This window comes from Hesperophylax consimilis, chromosome 28, assembly GCF_061612785.1.
Source record: "Hesperophylax consimilis isolate HC1 chromosome 28, BYU_Hcon_1.0, whole genome shotgun sequence".
Classification (NCBI taxonomy): Eukaryota; Metazoa; Arthropoda; class Insecta; order Trichoptera; family Limnephilidae; genus Hesperophylax; species Hesperophylax consimilis.
In genome coordinates this window covers 13,885,525-13,905,622 of record NC_142863.1, presented here as the reverse complement: position 1 = coordinate 13,905,622, position 20,098 = coordinate 13,885,525, and the positions used below count along the sequence as shown (strand labels likewise).

Sequence of the window (20,098 nt, the reverse complement as noted above, 5' to 3'; positions counted from 1 at the left end):
CATCTTTTACCTTTGGACAATCTCAGTGTTGCCATTTAAATAAATTTAAACGTTTGCAACGTCCTCTATTTTTGTATCTACTGTTTTTTAAGACTGTAAATAACACAATACAGATATTTTCCTTTCATTTTAAAATAAAACAAAGCAATGAATTTAAATCTTGTATATTTGATTTTTACAACCTTAACATAGAACATAACGATACAATATCAATACAACTTTCCGCCATAAATTCATTTTTCATATAAAATACAATATTTTCTCGTAAATAATAGAAAAAACTTACATAAATAATGTCTTTGTCCTAAATATTGTACAAAAATCCATCAACATTCACATGTTTGGCATCCATTTAAAATTTAAACGTCTACTATATTTAATTAAAAGTAAGTTAAATGGAGAGATTTACTTATAAAAATAATAAACTAATTACAAATACATAATGAGAAAAGATACACACGATTGCAGGCGATGCCACTTTGAATTTAATTTACAACATCCAGATTTCAAAAATATTTAAAGATTGTAGGAATATTTTTTCACAGCACAAATTATTTAGGCCTAGAAGGTAACGATCACGGACATCCAACTTGATAGACTTGTCATAACATAAAATTCGGGTATCATTCGACGGGCTGGGAGCAAACCATGTGACCAAATTTTTGGCACCAGGGGGCCTACTCTGCACCTTTCAAAATGTCTGTGCCGCCAGTTTAGCCTTGTCACAAACCCATATTAACCCTTCCTTTACGGTGTTAAAAAAATCCTTGTGCCCCAATCCTGTACACTCGATAAATATTTATATAATGTAATTATTTCATGTAATACATACATAACAAATTATCATAAGCAATAATTAGTCGCTTGAAATATCCATATAAATTGAATATATCTCCCGAGTAAAAATAAATGCCGCCGATGGGAATTGAACCCGCACCTTCCGACATCCGATCAGGTGCTCTGGACAACTGAGCTACGTCGGCTTATTTCCAACCCAATCAGCACCGCAAAGAATGGGAGAGGGCACCCGGAATGAGACAATCCAAAGTACTCATAAAAGGGCCAGACCCTAGACGAACCAAGAAACTACTCGATATGGACAGAAACTCACTGAGGGAACTGGTAGGACTACTAACGGGACACTGCCATCTCAGGAGACACATGCAGATATTGGGAGTGGAAAACACCAATAGATGCAGGAAATGTGAAGAGGATGAAGAGACTCCAATTCACCTATGGTGCAAATGTGCTGCCCTGGTGGGAACTAGGCACAGATACCTGGGGAGACACACAGTAGAACCAGAAGACATAGCCACATACCCAATGACAACCCTGGTGAACTTTATTAAAGAGACTGGGTTGTTGTTAAAGGAATGACGTAAAATGGGAGATAGAACAATGGGCCTATGGCCTAAATGCTCACGAGAACTATGTGTAAACCGTCTCCGCTTAAAAAAAAAAGAATAAAGTACTTCAATCAACAATTACTGCTTATTATTTTTTTTTTTCACCTGTAAACAACTAACTTTATTTTTGTAGGAAAGGCTTTGTTAGTGCTGAATTTCCCACTAGATGGCGTCAAGACATATTATATCTACATTTGTTGGTGAAATATTTTGACTTGTCAAATATTATTATTTTTTTAATGATAAACTAATGTTTATAAGACAAGGTTTTTTATGCATAGCACAAAGGATAACAAATTATTATAAGCAATAAAGAATTTTTCAGGCGACTAATTTGTTATCCTTTGTGCTATGCATAAAAAAACCTTGTCTTATAAATATTAGTTTATCATTAAAAAAATAACAATACATACATGTATTGCGGAGGAGTAACCAAAATATGAAATCTGTGTTTAGAATATATTTAGAGATATTTTAGTAATGAGTGACGATGTTCACTCAGTTGACCGGCAAGGAAAGGTTAAACCACGAACTTACTGGTTTGTTAACCCAAAAGATACAGAGTAGGTCTCAGGAGAGAGAGAAAAAACGATATCAGTTATACATTGAAAGTCGAAGAGCACTCATAAAAATAAAGTTAGTTAAAGTAAGGAAAAGGTTTGCAGCACAGTACATTGTGGGACTTTTCTACGTAGGATCTGAATCCATTTTAACTGTACATTTTTCAAGTAAAAACCACAACACACTTGTAAAAGTGTCTAAATAAATAGTGAAACAAAATATTCGATTTTGAAAACAAGCCAAAACTTACGCAGCCAGCAATTTGCGCGCCGTTAAAAAGGACTAGTAATTCACAAGTAGATTTTATTTTCGAGAACTAAACAGTGATATTACAATGCGAGTTACCTGTGTACAATCAGATTCATTTATTGACAAATCACAGAGAGGGTGAAATTCTATCAATTTGGATGTCCATGGTAATTATAGTCAATTTAAATTACTTTTGTAAACAAAGCAAAAGCATTTTTTATGTTGAATATGAATAAAAATGCTAAGAAATTCATAAAATTGGTTAAGAATTAATTAAATTGAAAAAAGAAAAATATTCTTGGGTGATATCAATATTATAATTTGATATTTAAATCTGCAGTGAACAATTTTCTATCTATCTATATAAATAAAAATGTTTGTTTGTTCAAAATCTTAATTCTCCCAAAGTTCTTCACAGATTGCTTTGAAATTTTGACACAACGTTGCATTCGAATACGCGTGTGTTTTCATATACCTATATTATATAGATGTCACCTGTGACCAGCGCCATCTGTTGGACGTAAAAGCAACAGGCGCTATTGTTTCTATGCACAGATAGACTGAGCCGTAGCTACGCATGGCGGGGTACAGCTAGTATTATAATACGATATTTAAATTGGCAGTGAATTATTAGTTTACAACGTAAGTTTTTTATCACATAGGAAGATAAATAAGCTATAATAGTTTGTGAAGGACACTTGACTGAAGAAACTAGAAGATAATATTAAAATTATGTGATAAAATGATTAGTTTGCAAAACAAACATCAAAGATCATAATATTGTTATTATTAATAAATTTGATTACAGTTTATTTATTAAGTAGTAAAATTAAATACAATTATAAATTTAAAGAGAACACATATATTCCTTTAAACTTTGAAATGCCGAACTTCCTTGAACTAATACCCCTGTGGTGTGCCGAGGTTAAAAATCCCACAAACACAAAGTATTGTTTTCAGATAATCAATTGGATATGCAGGTGCTCAACAGATACAAATTTAATTAAAACACATGTTTGGAATGTTTCACAAATCAATTGTAACATGAAAATTAAATTGTCAATCAGTGCCATTTTGTTTTTTGACATTTTAATAGTCCCTGTTAAACACCGTTTCTAGATCTGTTTCAGCTTTTGAACAATTTTTGACCAGCAGAAAAGAACAACCGCCATCTTGTTGTGCTTGTCAGCTGATCAGAATTAGTTAGATAGCTGAAATGGCTGTACAATCAGCGTTAACCTTTCAAATGTCAAAAAAACAAAATGGTGCTGATTGGCCATTTGATGATAATGTTACATTTGAAATTCACCTCACCATAACGCTAGCAATATGACTGGGTTGTTTCGGGCTCTCGTCACATTTTAAGACCATCAAATTGACTGTCAGTGCCATGTTGAATTTATGACATTTGAAATGTCCCGTTAAATGCAGCTTTTGATCAAATTGTGATCAAGCTGTCAAGCATAACAGTCTTGTTATCCTATTCAGCTTATCACTATTTGTTCAAAAGCTGAAATGAACTGAGAATGGACATTTATTTACAACCTTACTCTTTAATTATTCAATCTGGAGTGAGATAATCCAATTGATTCCAAGCAGTGGGATTTGTGTTTAGCGTCACACCAAAAATATGTTTAAAAAATGTGAAAAACTTATTTCTCGTCAAATGTACAGAATCCACTGAAGAGATAATATCAATTTAAATAAAAACTTTTCAATTCCTATGCCCCAGGAAAGGCTAATAAAACTGATAATCTCTTCGGAAAAAATTTCGACAGTAGGAAAAATTTACCCTGTTTAGGGCAAACATTCACTTCTATCAGTTTATATCTTCAGTGGCAGAATAAAATTTGTCCAAGAGGTTCATACAGATCACCAATTTATACGGGTGGCCAAAAAAGTAACTACTGAAAGAACAATATGTATTTGAACTAAAGAAGTGAGGTTAGTATACGAATCTTACAATTAAATAAAAGTAATTTAACGAATTTCATCCAAAATTGACAGAATATTATACCTTAAAAAAGAACCCCCCCACACAGCATCTCCAGAGATGTAAAAAAACTTTTATTTAATGGAAGGGTTGAAAATACTTAAAACTAATCACAAACCAAAAAAAACCCACATATTTTCATTTAATTTAAGGGTCAACACTCAAAATAGTGCTAAATGCCACTTAAAAAATTTGTAATACATGCAATCTATATAAATAAAATATTTAAATGTTCATTTGTTCAAAATCTAAAATCTCCGAAAGTTCTTCCCCGATTGGTTTGAAAATTTGACACAACTTTGCATTCAAATTCGCACGGGTTTTTATATACCTATATTATATAGTTGTGACCTGTGACAGTTAAAAACAGGCTTTTTTGAAAAAATCTCCATCTGTTGGATATAAAAGCAACAAGCGATAGTTTCTCGATCTGCACAGACCGACTGAGCTACAGCAAGTACTATCATAAATGATTTATCTGTAAATTTTATACGGGTAGTTAGGAAAATGTCTAAAATTTCCAGTGAATATAATTGAATTAAACTGTAATATTTGTAATTCTATGAATGAATCACATATACCTACTAAAATGACTGTAATAGTGCAGTTTGAAAACCAGTGAAGGCATTTTCTAAAATTTTACCTAAAATTCCAGGCAAGCCCGTAGTACATGTTGGCCCAACGCATTTCAAATTTTAAATTTAAATAAAAGCAAGACAAACATTCCCGGGTTACGAATAACCTTACAATATTTGAAAATCTCCTACTACCACCACAGTAAGCTGAAAATGTTTCTTGTGTTGTGATGGAGGACTTAGCCAGCCGAGGAATTGAACACACTACGCCTGGGTGGGACCCAAACGCGATGTCAACTCGGCCACCGACCGGTCGTGGTCGCATTGTGCCAACATTAGCGCCAAGATCCACGAGCACGAAAACCGACAATAATCATGCAGCGGCCAATATACCCCAAGTGGTGCTGTACACGTTGGGCCAACACGCTGCCCCAACGTGTACTAGGGGCTTTAGACATTTTTCTAACGACCCGTGTAGAATTTACAGATAAATCATTTGTATTATAATCTCATGTATCACATTATTGTAAAAGCCTTTTATGGCGTTTAATAAATAAATAAATAAAATATTGCTTGTATTACAAATTTACAAAGTATGTATTATTGAGTGCTAACAAAAAGTTAATTTCAGCATCTTAAAATTAACATTATAAAAGTCAAATATCAAATGTAAAACAATTAATTTTTTTTACAGGCTGACAAGTTTGGGTGACGTGATGTGAATTTTTAAATTAGACGGGCATAAATTTTTTTTATTTGCACCGTTGCTAGGTAGCTCTTAACTCTTCTCTTTCGGGGATAGATAATGCTCCGAACTCCAGTCCTGTGTACTGAGAGTACAGTGTACAGATTTAGAATATTGTCATTTTTAAGTTGAATATAAATTAATAGTTTACAATTATTACATATGAACATAAGTAAAATATTATGTATTAGTGCTGATAACGAGGAAAAAACGTTGGCCATGCGTGATACGTCCGTTACAGCCAGCAGAATGTCTGCTACTACTGACAGCCACGCATCGTGGCACGGAGAGCGAAACTCCTTAACCCTCTCGCTCACCACCGGTACCATTCGGCAAGTTATCAATGCACACAGACATATATGTACTTATTAACAATTTTTTTCCCGCTTTTCGACAAAACATTTTATTTCTGTTGCGTTCGATAAAAACTTATCAAAACATAATTGTATCACCGAGGAACACCTAAAATATGAAATCTGTGTTTAGTCTATTTACCGAGACATTGAAATAATAATTATAGAAATGTCAAATTAGTTAACAGCACCAGCAAGGAAGGGTTAACTATAAAACTTATTTATTTTTCATGTTCTAAATTATGCATCATGTCAAAATTATACCACATATACTTATGTAAAAGCCATACGGGCTTCAAATGAATAAAATAAAATAAAACAGAATAACCAGTGTGTATGAAAAAGTACTTTTCGAAAAGGGAGCTCTGGTGTAGTACAATTTGTTGACATTTTCTAGGATTTCCAGGTCAACACAACTATTTTCAGTTTGCAACAATGTTTCCATCATAAGCTGCGGAGCTTTGAAATATTCATTAAAACGTAAAAAAATAAGAAATGCCACCACATTTTTTTGATGATTTTGGCAAAAGAGTATTGAAAATTAAGGTGGTTAACTTTACCAAAAAATATTGACTTAATAATTGTTCCAATAACGCAATTACTAAAAGTGTTTGAAAATTTTACTTATAGCAGAATGTGTCTTATATATGATACATACAAATAAACACAAAAGTACTGAGATATCTGAAAGTATTATTATCACAATGACTGTACAGTTTATGGTTGTTGTAAACGGAAGTGGCGCCATCTGTTATTTTTTAAGAAGAACCGTTGAAGTTTTCAAACCACGCAGCGGGTTTTCATCCACTACTAACTATAATTGTTTTAGGTAAGTGTTATATCCTCACAAATCTGGAGTATTATCCCTTCAAAAAATATTAAATCAATTTATTTTTATTTTTCATAAATATTATTCTCGACTTAATTAGAAATTCTTGCATTGCTCCTTTGGAAATATCGCATCGTATAGCTCTCAGTATCGCCCTGGTAAAATTCAAAATTCATTCAAAATCACAACAATGCTTTAGTGACAAGGTCTGAATAGCCATAACCTTCCTCTTGCCTCTGTAACTTTCTTCAGATTCAAAATGCCCATTATAATGGACCATTCCATATTACTAGCAATATTAATATAGTGATAATTTATCTGTATGAGTTTTGTGTTGATTGGCTTATTTCTGCTTCACTTTAGTAATTAAAATTAATGCATATAAAATTGTACTATACAGAATGGACCAAGTGATCCAAAAATAATATGTACAATTCAATGATTCTAAATTATTTACTTTAATGCTAAATTTAATCATGGACGTTATTAATTATTCAGAAATATATCCAATTTACAAAATTTCTTACCAATTTTTGGGCAAGAAATAAAATAATTATTTTATTTACATCCGGGTAAGATATATTTTTTTTGAAAAAAAAATTAGACATTGGCAAAACCAAATTTAGAAAAGTGGAAAAAATGTTTTAAACTTAAAACTAACGAATTAAATGTTACAATTTTTTCTAACGTGTGTTTGCAATCGAAATGTCAAAGACGGCAAACAGGCTGCTCAGAATTAGAACATTGTCAAATAAAAATGATTATTAAAAAAGTAAAGATACAAATAAATTCGACAAGCGTCGCAAAGTGCTCTAAGATAGACAGTAGAAATAAAGGGAGATAAGGCATGGAAACGTACCGACTGTCACCGAGCTATGACCAAACTGGACAGACTATCAAAGCGGATATGCGATGAAAGTAATGCGTTTGGTATGTAGATAGATGCAAAGGCGGGGAGCTGAATTGCATAGATGCCAGCAGAAGTAACATGCTTGAATATGGTTCATGGCCAGTCTCCCTTGTTTTTATTATCTATGTTCTCTACGCATTTGCCTCTGATTCAGGAAGACACGAGTTCAAATCCCACCGCAGTGCAAAAAATGTTTTATTTACATGGACAATTAAAATCACTCAAACGGGACATTAAAATTATTGCACTTACGAGGGTATCGAACACGAAACATAAGTAGATATTCATGGTCAAATTTTTTAAACTGATTCACCAAAGACTCTGTTTACTTTCACCAATAAAAACTGAGCAAATGCTAAGTTAAGTAAAAATTTATGTATATCGGAATAATTACTCAATTCCATTTCAGCTTCACAACCTCCGTGGTCGAGGGGTAAAGCTCTCGACTAGCAAGCTGGAAGTCGCAGGTTCAAATCCCTGCATGATTTTATTTGATTAAGTTGTCTTATTTTCACAATTTACTAATATAAAAAAAAAATACATACAAAAAATATATTTCCGACACGTTTCAGAGTGGAAGACACTCTCAGTATCGCCCTGGTATAAGACCACCCTTCAGAATTGAAATGGGAGCAATCGGGGATGCCATAGTCTCACTGGCACCAGACGGTTAAGAGCAGTTGGGACTCTTGTGTGGTTTCACATTAAAAAAACAAACGTATTTAAAGTTTTCACTCAACGCCGTTAATTAATCGAAATGAAAAACTTTGTCAAATATGTACAAACTTATTATAAATCCTATTTTACTGAGTAATAATGATTTTTAACTTTAAGTGTACCATTGAGTTAAAATTGCGCTCAGTTACATTAGACACACAGTGATTGGCATTTGAGTCAAATTTAAACTTAGCCGTTGCATGTAGCTCAGTTTGATTGGTGAAAGTTGTTTCGAGCGTTTTGATACTGTAATCAGAAATTTGACAAGGAAATTTCTTAGGCCATTAAAAAAATACAAAATATTCCAAGTCAAAACAACACGACAGATGTGAAAATTACATTTGTCAGTAGCTCCAATGTTTATCTTTGATATTTTTGCACTTATTACATTGACCCAAGATCACAGTAAGTTATAAAATAAACCAAAAGAGGTAAAAACTTACAAATCTAAAATAAAACATAATATTCACACGTTTGAACGATGCTCACTGATTTAACATACAAAATGGTTGATACAATTGTATTGGAGATTAGAGCCCCAAGCAACGGGGCAGAATAACATACGTCACGTAGCACTTTGGAGGATGGACTTCAAATCATCGGGTAACACTCGTGTTATATCCTCCAGTCTTTCAGCTAGCAGAGTTCTTGTGTTGTCTTTCAGGGGAAGATGAAGATTCTCGCTGATTCTCATTGTGTTCCTTAGTTTTAATACCATATCTACAAGTTCTACTTCTTGTCTCCCCGACGCCCAGTTCGCCAGATCGCTAGAAGCCAAAGCTTCAAGTTGTAACGCTTGCAATGTCCGGGCCAGTTCGCTGTACTTGCGCTGAAACCACCCGTTGAAGTTCGGCGTTTTAAAGAAAGCCCGGTATAATCCCGCCCAATCCCCTTTGATACCGGTTGTCAGATGCGGCCCGGCTTGTTGCAACATGTTAATGAAATCATCCGGGTTGAAAGGGTTCGGTAATGGCGCGGTTCTGAAGGCGGATATGTTTTTTTGCAGCGGCATTAACGAAGCCATGTAGCGCTCGAGCGGAATCATGAAGTTGTGCGTCAGCTCGAACATGTGGCGCCGAACTAACGCAGCCTGAACTTCGGCGGGACGCTCGGAACGATTGCTGACTGCAAGTCGTTTCAATATTGTTTTATCTTTAATCAAGTAAGGTTTGTATTGCGTGTATACGCCCGGCGGCAGTTCGGACGTTTTGACACCGACTTTTCTCAGTTTGGATTTGAAGGATATAGCGTCGTTGAGTCGCACTGTATGCGGCCAATGATGTAACGTCTTGGCAAAGAAAGGATTCGTCACTCCGAGGATGACGTTAGGCGGGTTGTACTGCTTCTTTGTGAACTCTTTAAACTCGCTATCGTGGATGGTGAAGTAAGGTCGATAGTCTGCGCAATACTGGAGAGGTTGTATTAAGTCCACTAGAGCTTGCACCATCGAGGAACACGCAGTGGGAGATGAGGCCATCACTACTATGGGCTCCGCTGTTATAATCAACTCCCAGAGCAGATGCAGATGGGAGAGTACACTGGACAGCGAGCGATATGAATGTACATCTTTAGGAGAGGCTGGTAAGGTTCCTCGAGGATGCGTCACCCCATGGGACACCGCATCCGGAGTGCCTTCAGCCGGCAAGAAGATATGTAGAACATTCCCTAACAGGGGCAGCATCACTCCGCCCCCGGCCTGTAGAGGATGCCACCTGTCTATATCGTGACAGGCCGCTTCTAAACTCGAAATCCCTCCGTCAAAAAACCTCGGGGCAATGCACGCACTCACTTTATACATTAAATTGATGAATGGAAGCCTCGTTAATATAACGACGCTCTTCTGGAAGTATCCTCGTGGGAGCGTTGGGTCTCTCACTTGACGGAAGTACACAAAGCCCCAGAAATGGGTCGAATCCGCCTGAAGCGTAACGGGACACTCGCTGTTGTAATTGACATGGCTTTTAGATAAGGACGTTCTAGACCTCAGCCTGACGTGAAACTGCGTGTCTCCCATGCAGCCGGAGTTTGAATCCGGGAAGGCCAAATAACAAATGTTGGATTTTTCATGATCTGTCAATTTGACGTGTGGAGGGTACACGTCTTCGAGCGCTTGTCCCAGCTCCAAATCGAAGGTTACAACGCACACGCAGTGCATCCACTCCGCGAAACGGTCCCATTTCTTCGTTTCGAAGTCTTCCTTGTCTAACCCCATTACACTTTCGTCGTAGTGTTGCGGGTCACTGTCAGCCATGATTCGGTTCGCTTCCGCCAAAACAAACAAGCCAGCAATTAGGGTCACTGCTCCTTGTCCAACGTGCCATTCAACAGTTCCACGTGATATTCCATCGGTAGGGCTTCAAAATAATTGACATTTATGTAACGCGGGATCACAAATGAAATTATATTGTCAAAAAAATACATATATATTTATTTACACAGCTGCTATACAACTACATGGATTAGATTTATTTCTGTGGTTTCTAAGTGTTGCCGCACTTAAGACAAATTTCGGAAAGTAAGTACGGTTTTATAAATTAGGTATATTTAAAACAGCCCTGTTGATAGCTATTGCTCCCTTTTAGTTTAACCTGTCGGGGCCCTAGGGACACTATATTGTTCATGGAAATTAAGTGTAGAAACCTTGGTTTTCTTTCGTACAATTGGTTTAATGTGAAATGTTATATTATTAAATTATGGAAATTAAAAAAAAATAAATAGGTAACCTACTCCGAACTTAATGTTTTTTTTCTCCCCCCTAAAAAATGTTAAACTCCATCTTTGATGGTGTGGGTAATAAAATACTTATAATTGTGATAAATTTTACAAAAAAATTCAATGTAGGTAATATTTAATAACATGAATACTTAAAACGTGTTTTGAACATCAACATTAACGATGTTTTCTTCAACGTGAACTAACACAGAATGCTGTAACACAGCTTTGCTAAATTAACCTTAAACTTTTTATAATTATATTTGTCATGGTATAATCCACTTTTTACGTAATCAAGAACATTTTATTTGTTCGGATTTAATGAACTCATATTATATTTCACCAACTAACTTAACGACGTTTTTTTGTCATCCTGAGAACGACTTTGAATGTTTTAGATGTTTATAATTATTAGATCCGTAAACTACACGGACAGAACCTACTTTTTGCGACATTTTTATATCTTTTTTTTATCAATATTGATCAAAATTTATTTACTACCCTTTTATTTTTACAACACCAGGACACTGTCTTATCAAAATTCCCCAATTCCAAGACTTCACAGTCTCGGAAATAAATACTCTGATCTGGGAGATAAATAAAAATAATCAATATAAATATTGTTTGTTTCAATTCTTTTATATATCGAGACACAAATAGACATCTATAATTTCCGCAATATATATATATATATTTATTTTTATTTTGAATATCTATTTATGTGAGACTTCTTATCATTTTTACTAATGTATCTTATTTTATTATATGCTTTTGTTGTAACATTTAATATTTTTCTTTTTTCGTTGTATTATGTTTCCTTTATTGTTTTAATTTTGTAGAATTTATAATAACTGTGATACTCTACTATTAAACTTTGTAGGGTGTAAAAGCCCATTAGGGCGTGTAATAATAATAATAATAATAAAATACAAATGAAAAAGCGCAAAATAACGCCAGCAAGTACTAAATAAATTCAATTTGCCGCCATTTGAAAAGAATGTCAGTCAACATGTTACACTAGCGGTTTGAGTTGTTGATATTGCCACTATTTCACTGGAGTTGGATGTATTATTAATATTAAAGGGTATTTGATGATATGTATATCCCATTCCCTGTCTCATAAAATACCCCTAAAAATTCATAAGCTTTTATAATTGCATTAACAATACAATGATAGGAATATAATTATATTAAACACTGGTAAATTGTTTATCAGGTCGTGGATGCATATTTGAAGTTATTTAAAATTAAGACTTGAGAACAAAAGGCTAGATTCCTCTTTTTTTAAAAATGAAACACTTTGTAGAAGTTGAAATTATATCGATTTTATTGTTGTTTTTCCAAAGCTTATACTGCTACCGACACTCTCTGGAGATCAATTCACCAACGGAGAGCGAAATATAATTATCACTTTGGGTTCCTTTAGCTAGAAACTATCGAAGAGAAGTGAGTTCCCTAATCAAAATTGGAACTTTAATAACCTAGTTTCGCTGCCTTTAAATAAGGTGCAAACTAGCGACATCTGTATTCTAAATCAGTTACTCTTTTTAATTATAGTTGGTTTGAAACTCGGAGCAATTTCCAACATATTCCCGGTCAAATAGAGCAGATATTTTTCAAAACAAAAAAATATCGAATTCTATTTTCCAATAAAACAACCTAAGAATTATACAAAACCAACTATGAAATAATAAATCAGAAAATTACTGCTGTTAAAACAAATTCATTCTAGAATACAAAAAAATGTAGTAGCAACTAAATCTCAACAGAAATCTTATGTAAAAAAAAAGAAAAAGAGAGAGAGAAAACCATATAACAATAATCATATATAAAAACATGTAGTATGGACAACAAAACAAAGGTTAATAGATTCCAGTTCATCCTTCTTCTTCATATTGCTCATTACTGCATTTTGAAAAGTTTTTAGTTTTCAATCAATTAAGTTCACTTCAAAATGATTGTTTTATAGACAAAGTGTTTTTTATACATTTTCATGAATTTTTAACTATCTTTCTTTTTTTTTATTTCACGTTCTAATCAAATATTTTTATTGCTTTTCACAATTTAAAGTTCATAATGTTTTTTTTCTTTTTATTTTTTTATTTTAAACCAAAAAATGTTTTTTATTGTATTATTTTTACTTTAAAGCTCCACAATACTCTTTCAAGCCTTGTGTTTAATTTTTCTGTTGCGTTTGGCGCTTAGACTGTGCCTGCTCCGTTGGGTGGGTATGTTGTCATCCTCGGTTCATCGTTGCCGTCTATTGGTAATAGACATAGCTTCGAAATTGCCCTCTGCGTAGTTCCATGAGCTGTTTTCAGAGTAGCCACACGGATGCTTCCGTCAGCTTCAGGATGTACTGCTGTTACACGCCCAAGTTTCCATACACAGGGTGGTAGGTTGTCCTCCTTCAAGACCACCATGTCGCCAGGCTTCAGCTGCTTGTGAAGTCCGCTGGTCCACTTTGTTCTGCCCTGGAGTTCAGCCAGGTACTCCTTGATCTATCTTGACCAAAAGGATTGTATTAGCAAAGACAGTAGTTGATAATTATTCAATCTGTTGAATGATATATTTTTCAGATTTTGCTCTGGAATAGCTGCCAAGTTTTAATCAACGAGAAGATGACCAGGACTGAGGGGATTTAAGTCATTTGGATCAGGTGATGATCCTAAACGAATTCAGTCACAAAATCTGCATAAAGTTGAATTTTAAGAAAAAGATCTTATTTATTGGCGCTATTTGAAGACTTGGGTTAAAACGTTTAAAGGAGTTTTTTCAGGCTCTATGGTACCAAACTGGCAGAAATTTTGGAAAAAGGATAAGAATCTCGGTATAAATCGAAAGTTGCATAAAGTTGAATTTTAAGAAAACCATCCCTTTTATTGGCTTTATTTTAAGACTTAGGTTCGAACTATGGAAGCAGTTTTTTTAGGCTCTATGGTACCAAACGGGCTGAAATTTTGGAATAGTGATAAGAATCATGATCCTAAACGAATTCAGTCTAAAAATCTGCAGAGAATTGAATTTTAAGAAAATCATCTTTTTAATTGGCGCTATTTGAAGACTTGGGTTCGAATGTTTAAAGGCGTTTTTTCAGACTCTATGGTACCAGAATGGCTGAAATTTTGGAAAAGTGATAAGAATCTTGGTGTACATTGAAATCAGATTATTCCAAAATTTCAGCCAATTTGGTACCATAGAGCCTGAAAAAACGCCTTTAAACGTTCGAACCCAAGTCTTCAAATAGCGCCAATAAAAAAGATGATTTTCTTTAAATTCAACATTATGGAGATTTTATAACTTAATTAGTTTGAGATCATGATTCTTATAACAATTCCAAAATTTCTGCCCGTTTGGTCCCATAGAACCTGAACAAACTGATTTCAAAGTTCGAACCCAAGTCTGAAACTAGCGTCCAAAAAAACATTATTTTTCTACAAATACCACTTTATGCAGATTTTGTGACTGAATACGTTTTGGATCATGAATCTTATCATTATTCCAAAATATCTGCCAGTTTGGTACTATAGAGCCTGAAAAAACTGCTTCCAAAGTTCGAACCCAAGTCTTCGAATAGCGCCAATAAAAAAGATGATTTTCTTAAAATTCAACTTTACGCAGATTTTGTGACTGAATTCGTTTAGGATCATGATTCTTATCATTATTCCAAAATTTTTGCCCGTTTGGTTAGAGCCTGAAAAAACTGCTTCCAAAGTTCGAACCCAAGTTTTCAAATAGCGCCAATAAAAAATGACTGTCTAAAAATTCAACTTAACGCAGATTTTTTGACTGAATTCGTTTTGGATCATGATTCTTATCATTATTGCAAAATTTCAGCCCGTTTGATACCATAGAGCCTGAAAAAACTGCTTCCAAAGTAAGAACCCAAGTCTTCAAATAGCGCCAATAAAAAATATGATTTTCTTAAAATTCAACTAAACGCAGATTTTGTAATTTTTCTTAAAATACCACTGTATGCAGATTTAAAGACTTAAATCGTTTAGGGTCATGATTCTTATCAATTCCAAAATTTCAGCCCGTTTGGTACTATAGAACCTGAACAAACTGATTTCAAAGTTCGAACCCAAGTCTGAAACTAGCGTCCAAAAAAACATTATTTTTCTAAAAATACCACTTTATGCAGATTTTGAAACTGAATACGTTTTGGATCATGAATCTTATCATTATTCCAAAATTTCTGCCCGTTAGGTACTATAGAGCCTGAAAAAACTGCATCCAAAGTTCGAATCCAAGTCTTCAAATAGCGCCAATAAAAAATATGGTCGTCTAAAAATTCAACTAAACGCAGATCTTGTGACTGATTTCGATTTATACCAAGATTCTTTTCAATTTTCCAGAATTTCAGCCAGTTTGGTACCATAGAGCCTGAAAAAACGCCTTTTATCGTTCGAACCCAAGTCTTCAAAAAAGGCCAATAATAAAGATGATTTTCTTAAAATTCAACTTGCAGATTTTGTGACTGAATTCGATTAACAACAAGATTCTTATCACTTTTTCAAAATTTCAGCCAGTTTCGTACCATAGAGCCTGAAAATACTGCATCCAAAGTTCGAACCCAAGTCTGAAATGAGTGTTCATAAAAATCATGAGTTTTCTAAAAATACAACTTTATGCAGATTTTGTGACTGATTTCGATTTATACCAAGATTCTTATCAATTTTCCAAAATTTCAGCCAGTTTGGTACCATAGAGCCTGAAAAAACGCCTACGAACGTTTAAAAATTCGAACCCATGTCTTCAAATCGCGCCAATAAAAAATATGATTTTCTTAAAATTCAACTTTACTCAGATTTTGTGACTGAATTCTTTTTGGATCATGATTCTTATCATTATTCTAAAATTTCTGCCCGTTCGGTAATATAGAGCCTGAAAAAACTGCTTCCAAAGTTCGAACCCAAGTCTTCAAATAGCGCCAATAAAAAAGATGATTTTCTGAAAATTCAACTAAATGCAGATTCTGCGACTGAATTCGTTTTGGATCATGATTCTTATCATTATTCAAAATTTCTGCCCGTTTGGTACTATAGAACCTGAAAAAACTGCTTCCAAAGTTCGAACCCAAATCTGAAATAAGCGTCCATAAAAATCATGTTTTTTCTTAAAATTCAACTAAACGCAGATTTTGTGACTGATTTCGATTTATACCAAGATTCTTATCAATTTTCCAAAAATTGAGCCAGTTTGGTACCATAGAGCCTGAAAAAACGCCTTCGAACGTTCAAACCCAAGTCTTCAAATAGCGCCAATAAAAAAATGACTGTCTTAAAATTCAACTTCACGCAGATTTTTTAACTGAATTCGTTTTGGATCATGATTCTTATCATAATTCTAAAATTTCAGCCCGTTTGATACCATAAATCCTGAAAAAACTGCTTCCAAAGTTCGAACCCAAGTCTTCAAATAGCGGCAATAAAAAAGATGATTTTCTTAAAATTCAACTTAATGCAGATTTTGTGAATGATTTCGTTTAGGATCATGATTCTTATCATAATTCCAAAATTTCTACCAGTTTAATCCCATAAAACCTGAACAAACTGCTTCCAAAGTTCGAACCCAAGTCTGAAATTAGCGTCCATAAAAATCATGTTTTTTCTAAAAATACAACTTAATGCAGATTTTGTGACTGATTTCTATTTATACCAAGATTTTTTCAATTTTCCAAAATCTTAGCCAGTTTGGTTCCATAGAACCTGAAAAAACGCCTTAAATCGTTCGAACCCAAGTCTTCAAAAAAGGCCAATAATAAAGATGATTTTCTTAAAATTCAACTTGCAGATTTTTTGACTGAATTCGATTAACAACAAGATTCTTATCACTTTTTCAAAATTTCAGCCAGTTTGGTACCATAGAGCCTGAAAATACTGCACCCAAAGTTCGAACCCAAGTCTGAAATTAGTGTTCATAAAAATCATGATTTTTCTAAAAATACAACTTTATGCAGATTTTGTGACTGATTTCGATTTATACCAAGATTCTTATCAATTTTCCAAAATTTCAGCCAGTTTGGTACCATAGAGCCTGAAAAAACGCCTTCGAACGTTTAAACATTCGAACCCATGTCTTCAAATAGCGCCAATAAAAAATATGATTTTCTTAAAATTCAACTTTACTCAGATTTTGTGACTGAATTCTTTTTGGATCATGATTCTTATCATTATTCTAAAATTTCTGCCCGTTCGGTAATATAGAGCCTGAAAAAACTGCTTCCAAAGTTCGAACCCAAGTCTCCAAATAGCGCCAATAAAAAAGATGATTTTCTGAAAATTCAACTTAATGCAGATTCTGTGACTGAATTCGTTTTGGATCATGATTCTTATCATTATTCAAAATTTCTGCCCGTTTGGTACTATAGAACCTGAAAAAACTGCTTCCAAAGTTCGCACCCAAATCTGAAATAAGCGTCCATAAAAATCATGTTTTTTCTTAAAATTCAACTAAACGCAGATTTTGTGACTGATTTCGATTTATACCAAAATTCTTATCAATTTTCCAAAAATTTAGCCAGTTTGATACCATAGAGCCTGAAAAAACTGCATCCAAAGTTCGAACCCAAGTCTTCAAAAAGCGCCAATAAAAAAGGTGATTTTCTGAAAATTCAACATTATGGAGATTTTTTGACTGAATTCGTTTAGGATCATGATTCATTTCATAATTCCAAAATTTCTGCCCGTTTGGTACTATAGAGCCTGAACAAACTGCTTCCAAAGTTCGAACCCAGGTCTTCAAATAGCGCCAATAAAAATATGATTTTCTTAAAATTCAACTTTACTCAGATTTTGTGACTGAATTCGTTTTGGATCATGATTCTTATCTTAATTCCAATATTTCTACCCGTTTGGTCCCATAGAACCTGAACAAACTGCTTCCAAAGTTCGAACCCAAGTGTGAAAGTAGCGTCCATAAAAATCATGTTTTTTCTAAAAATACAACTTTATGCAGATTTTGTGAATGATTTTGATTTATACCCAGATTCATATCACTTTTCTAAAATTTCAGCCAGTTTGGTACCATGGAACCTGAAAACCGCCTTAAAAATTCGATCCCAAGTCTTCAAATAGCTCAGTAAAAAAGATGATTTTCTAAAAATTCGACATAATGGAGATTTTATGACTGAATTCGTTTGAGATCTTGATTCTTATCACCTTTCCAAAATTTCAGCCAGTTTGGTACCATAGAGCCTGAAAAAACGCCTTTAATCGTTCGAACCCAAGTCTTCAAATAGCGCCAGTAAAAAGATGATATACTTAAAATTATTGAATTTAATTGTAAATGCAGATTTTGAGACTGAATTCGTTTTGGATCATAATTCTTATCATAATTCCAAAATTTTTACCCGTTTGGTCTCATAGAACCTGAACAAACTGCTTCCAAAGTTCGAACCCAAGACTGAAATAAGAGTCCATAAAAATCTTGTTTTTTCTATAAATACAACTTTATGCAGATATTGTGACTGATTTCGATTTATACCAAGATTCTTATCAATTTTACAGAATTTCAGCAGTTTTGGTTCCATAGAGCCTGAAAAAACGCTTTTAATCGTTCGAACCCAAGTCTTCAAATAGCGGCAATAAAAAAGATGATTTTCTGAAAATTCAACTAAATGCAGATTTTTTGACTGAATTCGTTTTGGATCATGATTCTTATCATAATTCCAAAATTTTTACCCGTTTAATCCCATAGAACCTGAACAAACTGCTTCCAAAGTTCGAACCCAAGTCTGAAATTGGCGTCCATAAAAATCATGATTTTTCTAAAAATACATTTTATGCAGATTTTGAGACTGATTTCTATTTATACCAAGATTTTTTTTAATTTTCCAAAATTTCAGCCAGTTTGGTACCATAGAGCCTGAAAAAACGCCTTTAATCGTTCGAACCCAAGTCTTCAAATAGCGGCAATAAAAAAGATGATTTTCTTAAAATTCAACTTAATGCAGATTTTTTGACTGAATTCGTTTAGGATCATGATTCATTTCATATTTCCAAAATTTCTGCCCGTTTGGTACTATAGAGCCTGAACAAACTGCTTCCAAAGTTCGAACCCAAGTATTCAAATAACGCCAAAAAAAATATGATTTTCTTAAAATTCAACTTAACGCAGATTTTGTGACTGATTTCTATCTATACCAAGATTTTTTTCACTTTTCGAAAATTGCAGCCAGTTTGGTAACATAGAGCCTGAAAAAACGCCTTTAATCGTTCGAACCCAAGTCTTCAAATAGCGGCAATAAAAAAGATGATTTTCTTAAAATTCAACTTAATGCAGATTTTGTGACTGAATTCGTTTTGGATCATGATTCTTATCATAATTCCAAAATTTCTACCCGTTTAATCCCATAGAACCTAAACAAACTGCTTCCAAAGTTCGAACCCAAGTCCGAAATTAGCGTCCATCAAAATCATGTTTTTTCTAATAATACAACTTTATGCAGATTTTGTGACTGATTTCGATTTATACCAAGATTCTTATCATTTTTACAAAATTTCAGTAAGTTTGGTACCATATAACCTGAAAAAACGCCATTAAACGTTCGAAACCATGTCTTCAAATAGCGCAAATAAAAAACATTATTTTCTTTAAATTCAACTTTACGCAGATACTGTGACTGAATTCGTTTTGTATCATGATTCTTATCATTATTCCAAAATTTCTGCCCGTTTGGTACCATAGAGCCTGAAAAAACTGCTTCCTAAGTTCGAACCCAAGTCTTCAAATAGCGCCAATAAAAAAATGACTGTCTTAAAATTCAACTTCACGCAGATTTTTTGACTGAATTCGTTTTGGATCATGATTCTTATCATTATTCTAAAATTTCAGCCCGTTTGATACCATAAATCCTGAAAAAACTGCTTCCAAAGTTCGAACCCAAGTCTTCAAATAGCGCCAATAAAAAAGGTGATTTTCTGAAAATTCAACATTATGGAGATTTTTTGACTGAATTCGTTTAGGATTATGATTCATTTCATAATTCCAAAATTTCTGCCCGTTTGGTACTATAGAGCCTGAACAAACTGCTTCCAAAGTTCG

At 33.8% G+C, this 20,098-nt stretch overlaps 1 protein-coding gene across 1 annotated transcript; it reads right to left on the bottom strand.

The window, feature by feature from the left end:
- Positions 1–228: 228 nt before the first annotated feature.
- Positions 229–10,786, bottom strand: LOC149410211 (protein DENND6A). The gene has a single exon (XM_089648895.1). It carries the CDS (start codon positions 10,587–10,589, stop codon positions 8,904–8,906), a length of 1,686 nt encoding a protein of 561 aa, XP_089505021.1. The 5' UTR covers positions 10,590–10,786; the 3' UTR covers positions 229–8,903.
- Positions 10,787–20,098: the final 9,312 nt, after the last annotated feature.

What these genes read in the sequence shown, in the direction of transcription:
- LOC149410211 (XM_089648895.1), bottom strand. Translation starts at nt 10,589, where the DNA reads ATGGCTGACAGTGACCCGCAACACTACGACGAAAGTGTAATGGGGTTA.